We start from the raw sequence: 7,376 nt of genomic DNA on the forward strand, positions 1-7,376 counted from the left end.
ATTATATAACCTTGGAGCACTGTACTGAAATGTTCTTGCACCAATCCCAGAATTACATCTTGGTTCAAACAGTCTGTTTACAACATGTGCATGTCTCACAACTACATTGGCATTATTCTCATAATTTTCCAGTAGGTCACTCAAATACTGTGGTTTACCAGTTTTAACAACTTGATAAGTCAGGACACAAATTTTGAATACAATTCTAGCCTTGATAGGCAACCAGTGTAGTTCAATAAGAGTTGGTGTGATTCTCTCATACAGTGGTACTCTCTTAATTAATCTAGCTGCTTTATTCATGATCACTTGTAACTTTTTCAATTGGTAATTTGGTAAATTTAAGTATAATGAATTACAGTAGTCAATTCTACTAATGACATAGTTATGAATTAACATTTTGACAGAATTATCATCAAGATATTTTCTTATAAATGCAATGTTACGGAGATGGTATCTAGCAATTCTTGTTACATCATTAATATGATCATTAAAATTTAAGTATTTGTCCATAACCACACCCAAATTTTTCACTTTATCAGAAATCACTACATTCCTCCCATTAAAATTAAAACCTTGTATGTCATTCAACCTCCTGATATCACACTTTTTACCAACTATCAAACATTCCGTTTTGTCATCATTAAATTTCAGCTGTTTTCCATCCATCCATTTCTTAACATCAAACATAATCCTAGAAAGTTTACTCTCAGTATCCTGCACATTATTAATAGACATATAAAATTGGGTATCATCTGCATAAAGAGTAAAGTCTACATCATGATTCGAAGTAAATATGATAATTCAATTGTATAGATACAGAAAAGCACTGGACCAAGCACACTACCTTGAGGCACTCCTCTCCGTAATGGCCTTGTCTCAGATAAAACATTACCAACCTGTACACAATACTTCCTATCCTCTAAATAGCTTCTCAAGTATCGCAGAGCATCATCAGTCACTCCAACAGCATGTAAATCCTCAAGTAACAACTCATGCACAACAGTATCAAATGCAGCACTCAGATCCAACAAGACTAGGACACCACAGTGCCCTTCATCCATACATACCAACAAAGAATTTACAACATGACAGAGTGCAGTCTCAGTTGAGTATAACTGTCTGTATGCAGACTGATTATCTGGCAAAACATTAACATTTGTCAAGTATTCCATTAATTTATATAATATTACATTTTCAAGGATTTTTGATAAAAATGATAAGTTAGAAACAGGTCTGTAGCTTGTCTATTTGTTTTGCTGCTTAGTAGACGGAAATATATATACCTGATTGCTGAGTCTATTATAAACAATGCAGAATATTTGTTAGATTATCTATATAAACAAAACAAAAAATACCATAAAAATCTCTAATAACAATTTCCTGCAGGCTTCCTGTAGAGTGACGGTGTAGACCAAGCATGTCGAGAGAAAATCATTTATATGCACTAGGATGTTTAAAGAATAGGGTTCCAGTGAAGTTTTATTATCATATTCACTTTAAGTAATTATTGCATAGAATTATAGTATTTTTAACGTAATTGATTTTTTGGCCATTAATGCAAGGGTGCGCGATGGGGTGGAGTTGGCACAACAGAGGCAAGATGAGAGATACCTCCAGGGTTGGTATCACTGCGGCTCAGCTGAGAGAAACAACATGGGGGAGAACCGGCCTGCTAATTTGTTTAAGGACTTCACGGAGTCGGTCACTAATATGGTGGACCGCCCCGTGACATGGTTCAGAGGTAGGTGGTGGCACGCAGGCTCCCAGGACAACAGGCGCTCATTCACAGCATATTGTATCTGGACACCCCCGCGTCCGAGAGAGAGGGATAGACTGTGGTGGTCCTTCCTGCATTTACTTCCTTGGGTTGGTTTTGGTGTATTGTGGACAGTGGTCTGTCGGTGTGTGTATCCAGACTGCTGTGTGCGTCTGGATAGGTATTGCTCTGGTGGCTTTGTCGGCTAGAAGTGTTCCAGGCTGGCTCACCTGGTAGAGGCCTACCAGGTGAGAGTATCATAGTCTCTCTCTCTCTCTCTCTCTCTCTCTCTCTCTCTCTCTCTCTCTCTCTCTCTCTCTCTCTCTTAGGATTATGGTAATAACATTAATGTACTAGTTACCAGACACTGACTTTATAAATTTTGGGACTAAATTATTTCTAGGAAAAAAATAAAGTTTAAAAAGTCATGATCTGCACAATGAAGTAATCAACAGTGAGGCTAACCTTACCTAACCTAACTTTTGTATGAAAATAAGGTATCACTTTACTGTTATTAAAGTATTGAAATTAAATAAATAGGGGATACCAGGCTGTGTCTAATTGTAGCCTAGCTCAAAGATGAAAATGGTACCATTAAGAGTAATAAGAATCACTTGAGTTAGGCTAATAAATTTTTTGAGAAGACTAACCAGCCAGATTAGCTTAAATTCTATTAGGTTGATGAAACCTTGTGGTGGAAAGAGGAGACTGGATGGGCATCTAAACCTAACACATACTGACAAATGCATTGCTTTACAGAGAGTGTTGTGGCCAATAACCGTCCACAATACAACTGGTACCATCAGCAGTTCCGCCGCGTGCCCACCATTGACGAGTGCTACACGGATGACATAGTTTGTTACACGGAGGCCAATGAGCAGTTCAAGCGAGACAAGTAAGATTTCAACCCTGGTTTGTTTGGTGGTTAGCAGATACTTCAGTTATACCACCAGTGTAATTGTTTGTATATTTAAGGAGACTTTGAAATCTTTCATTGGAGTTGTCAGTATTCACTCAACAACATATTTGGATGCTTTATTCTTACACATTTCTTTTTCTTTTTTTTTTTTCTGAAATTTGTTTGCTATTTTACCAGAAAAGTTTTTCGTGGTTATAAATCTATATCACAGTACATGTTGGGAAGATCTGGCTTGCAGTGCTGCTGAGTAGAAATGAGTCTTTATATTTGACTTCCTTTTTTCTTAAACTGTATCTTTAACCTCATGTGTTCACAATGTTTTTTAGAATGTTCGTCTTTCTTGTAGTTTCATTATCTTTGAGACAAAAGATAAATGCTAATCTTTCAAGCATTGTTCTAACAACCTAGAAATTTATTACAACTTTCCAAAGTTTTTTTTATTTGCAACTATATAGTCAATCAGACTTAAATTAATATGATTTTCTTAGTTGTTTTAATGCTAAGAGGAATTAACCCCTTCCCAAAAGAGGATCTATATACAGTAAGTCCTCGTTTTACACTAGAAATACGTTCCTCAAAAAGCTATTGTAAACTGAACCCGTTTTAACATGTATTAGATAGGAATACGTTCCAGCTCAGTATGAAAGTCAATCAAAAAAAGTAAACAAACGTCCATCTCAACCTTCAAGGTTTCAATAATAGACAGGGCCTTTTCTGAAATGAGGCTCAATGAGAGTGGGGCATGCTAGCATGTTTGGCTGTCTATCCAAATTTTAAGTAAACCCTCCATCTGATCCATAATTGGTTCCCGATGTTTTATCAGCAATTTTACCTGCAGGCTTGAAGCATTAGCTGCTGCCTCCTTAACACTTGAAGCATTCCTCAAAACAGTAGCAACTGTGGTGAATTCAGGGAATGGCTTATAGCTGACGAGCCTTCCCCAAGTTCTTTTCTCTTGACTATATCAAGCTTCGTTTCCAACGTTAAACTTTTCCTGGCTCGTTCAACCTTACCCACTTCTTCACCAAGATCCAAATTACGTTTCAGTGACATTTTGGACAGGAATTGGTCTTAAATGCAGAGAATAATGTAAGTAAATCATCGAGCACAGTCTTACTGTTATTCGTCGCGGTGGCGCAAAAGTGACTGGTTTGTTGTTGGTCTGACTTGGTCGCAGTGCAGCGCCACAATCACAGGCGGCAGGAATTTAAAATATCGTAAGTGCGATTTTTTTATCGTAAATTGAAAAAATGGCAGTATTGTGCTTTGTCAGTGGCAAGTGTGTTTCACTGTTTGATCTGCTGCAGTCTCTGACGAGACAGCCAGACGTTACCCTACGGAACGAGCTCAGAGCTCATGATTTCCGATCTTCGGATAGGCCTGAGACCAGGCACACAACACACACCGGGACAACAAGGTCACAACTCCTCGATTTACATCCCATACTTACTCACTGCTAGGTGAACAGGGGCTACACGTGATAGGAGACACACCCAAATATTCCCACCCGGCCAGGGAATCGAACCCCGGTCCTCTGGCTTGTGAAGCCAGCGCTCTAACCACTGAGTTACCGGGTGTGTGTAATACACTGTTTGATCTGCTGCAGTCTCTGACAAGACAGCCAGACGTTACCCTACGGAACGAGCTCAGAGCTCATTATTTCCGATCATCGGATAGGCCTGAGACCAGGCACACACCGGGACAACAAGGTCACAACTCCTCGATTTACATCCCGTACCTACTCACTGCTAGGTGAACAGGGGCTACACATGAAAGGAGACACACCCAAATATCTCCACCTGGCCAGGAAATCGAACCCCGGTCATCTGGCTTGTGAAGCCAGCGCTCTAACCACTGAGCTACCGGGCCGTGTGTGTGTGTGTGTGTTTTTTTTTTTTTTTTTTTTCTTTTCCCCTTCCTATAGCACCTGTAGGCATACTTGAATAGTATATGTGGGAAGCGCTGTTTTAGCTTCCGCCCATTAGGGGTACAGGCAATTTTATATATAGTGATACCCATATTAGGGCCCGTAAGTACATCTTTGGTGTAACCACCTAGAACCTAGGTATCTATGGTGACATGACTTTAAACACCGTAATGTGCTATGCACATTAGCTAATATTGGGAATTTCTGCATTTTTTTTTACTTTCTTGTATTAGTTTATCATGTCAAAGAGAAAAAACTGTACAACACACTAGCAGCATTGCCTAAAAATTAATAGGTACAAGATGAGTACTTGAAAAATATGAAGAAAAGTGAAAGTAAATTACATCCAGGTCACAAGTCCTGGATGTGGGTAAGTTCAAACATTCATAAGAATATATCAACATACATTATCATCAATCAAATATAAATAACATTTATATTTAGATCCAATTGTTTGTTCAGTTTTGCAGCAGAGTCTATATATAGATGTCTATATATACTAGATGTCAATCTGGAATGCCACTTGCAGGGAAACTATTGATAGATATATGGATACAAGTCAAAAGAGTCTATAATTACTAATAAGACAATTTTTTATCTGGTAGTACATTCATCTGCCCTGCTGCTGGGAAGGAGTTAACTATTACCATTTGAATTTTTCCCTGATGGTTCCCAGTTTCTAATCATTGGATTTATTTTTCTCCATCAACCTCAACATTTGTATAATTTATTATAATGGTCGTCTTTCAAACTTTTCATAAATTGATTCAACTCTTGTTTTCTGGTAGCCTTCTCTTCATTATCAGCTGCACACTTTTTGTATTTTTGTTTGATTATATCAAAGAAGAACATCGAGGTAGATGTTAGTATACAAGAAGACATTTTAAATAATACTGTTGCCTCCTCTATCACAGCAGTAAAAGTTGGCCCAAACAAAGCATCACACATTCATGCACACACCATTTGTATTCTTAGCCCTGCCATCATAAGAAGAAGAAATGTTGTAGTTCTCATCATTAGAAGAAAAGGTTTTGTGCCTTTATGCACTCTTTTAAAGATTAGTCTATTGTAATGGTATATATTAGTTTTCAAAGGCAAAATGTTGTAGGATGTATCCAGATGATAATATCTATATGTGATAATGTGTGATGTTTCTATTCTCAACAGGCAGGTGGACAGTGAGATCCTAAACATCCTAAGGCAGCGGCAGGAAGACTGTATAATCTATGAGAAAAATGACCACCGCACCAAGTGTGCCCATATCATGGAGGAATATAACAAGGCAGCAGAGAACTGGTTTATCAAATGTAAGAACCACCTAATGTTTCTTGTATGTGTAGGAGTAGGAACATTTAGGGCTAAAGAAGGAACTTGGAGGAAGGTAAAACTGTGGAAACCCAAAAGCATAAGGTGCTGTCACACTAAAGCCCCATATACACTATGCATCATGTATCAGCCACGTGTTGCAGTAGTGGTGTTGAAAAAATAACAAACAGCTGAACTGTACTGCAACACTGCTCACTTGTTCCCATGCACCGCTTGTCATTTCTATGGTTTCCTTTCTTTACTTGGGAATGTCTGTGTCTACCAATGATGTAATTTGCCAAGAGACTGTACTGTGGACTGTATTTGCTCTGTGTGCTGCAAAAAAAGACATTTTTGAGGAAGAAACATCTTATGGTGTAAACAGTGGCTTTCTCGGCAATCTATGAAAGGGAGCTTCATTCAAATATTTTTGGAGCAACAAGCCAAAACTTCAACAAATTTTGAACATTATACAAGAATGCCAATCACCGCATTTCATAAATTTGCTGTCAAAAGTTGAGTCGTACATTTGTAATGGCTCCTCCCGCTCTGAACTCTGGCACATCACTGAGCAGACACATGAAATAGGGAATGGCCCATCAACACACTCCTGATACAGCCTCTTATTGAAAAAGTTGTTTTTCAACACGTCCATGCAACACTGTGCGCATTATGAAGTATAGTGTGTATGGGCCTTAACACCTCTTTGTCAGCTTTTTCCATCTACATTCTGAAAACTGACAATTCCTTAAGCACACCCCGTCATACACTCACAGCCATTCATCTGTTCTTTCATCAACAGCAAACAAACATGGCTCCTCTCTCCTCACACATAGCTTTGGTGTATAGCTCCAACTTTACCTATCTATTAAATACATTTTATCCAGCTCCTCTAGCTGGTTATGCTGGAGGATGGTTCCTTTTTATGGCAGACCTTCACATTACGTTTCCTAGAATTCCTTGATCAGTGTCCATGATGAGGTTAAGGAAGCTGTGATAATGAGTTATTGTAGAGACAGTAACAAATATGTTTTATGTTTGACAGATGGAGACCTGGGCACGTATGGTGACGTCAAGACAGCTTATATGAAGCAGAAGCACCGCCTCATCTGGGAGCGGCGCCACGGGAAGGTGGGCTCCGGCATGAAGACTAACATGGACTGAGGTCATTGGCCACTCTTGTAAAGACTTTCCAGTTAGTTATCTTGTATCATGCAGAGAGGACATCATCAGCTTTCCCACATAGTAATATCCATCAGTTAAGATTCTAAAGTGCACTCTGACAAGTTTGTAAATATTTATAATGGTAATAAAGTTACTTACGTTATGTTGGGATGTTTTTATATGCTGCATTCTTGGTAACATTTTAACACTAAAGCACTATGTGAGGGCTGTACAGAGCACCATACTTTGCACATGTTTGATTATGATCATGGTTGTATATCTTACAATTTGGTCAGTAAATTATC

At 38.6% G+C, this 7,376-nt stretch overlaps 1 protein-coding gene across 1 annotated transcript; it reads left to right on the forward strand.

Moving 5' to 3' along the window:
- Nucleotides 1–1,582: 1,582 nt before the first annotated feature.
- LOC123509680 (NADH dehydrogenase [ubiquinone] 1 beta subcomplex subunit 10-like) lies at nt 1,583–7,234 on the forward strand. Its single transcript, XM_045264157.1, has 4 exons — nt 1,583–1,741; nt 2,516–2,651; nt 5,770–5,909; nt 6,953–7,234. The coding sequence occupies exons 1-4, from the start codon at nt 1,654–1,656 to the stop codon at nt 7,069–7,071; spliced, it is 483 nt and encodes a 160-aa protein (XP_045120092.1). The 5' UTR covers nt 1,583–1,653; the 3' UTR covers nt 7,072–7,234.
- Nucleotides 7,235–7,376: the final 142 nt, after the last annotated feature.

Source organism: Portunus trituberculatus, chromosome 27 (genome assembly GCF_017591435.1).
Source record: "Portunus trituberculatus isolate SZX2019 chromosome 27, ASM1759143v1, whole genome shotgun sequence".
NCBI classification, from domain to species: Eukaryota; Metazoa; Arthropoda; class Malacostraca; order Decapoda; family Portunidae; genus Portunus; species Portunus trituberculatus.

Coding starts and splice junctions, on each gene's coding strand:
- LOC123509680 (XM_045264157.1), top strand. CDS start 1,654: ATGGGGGAGAACCGGCCTGCTAATTTGTTTAAGGACTTCACGGAGTCG. Junction 2,652..5,769: donor GAGCAGTTCAAGCGAGACAA/GTAAGATTTCAA, acceptor TATTCTCAACAG/GCAGGTGGACAGTGAGATCC. Junction 5,910..6,952: donor AGAGAACTGGTTTATCAAAT/GTAAGAACCACC, acceptor TATGTTTGACAG/ATGGAGACCTGGGCACGTAT.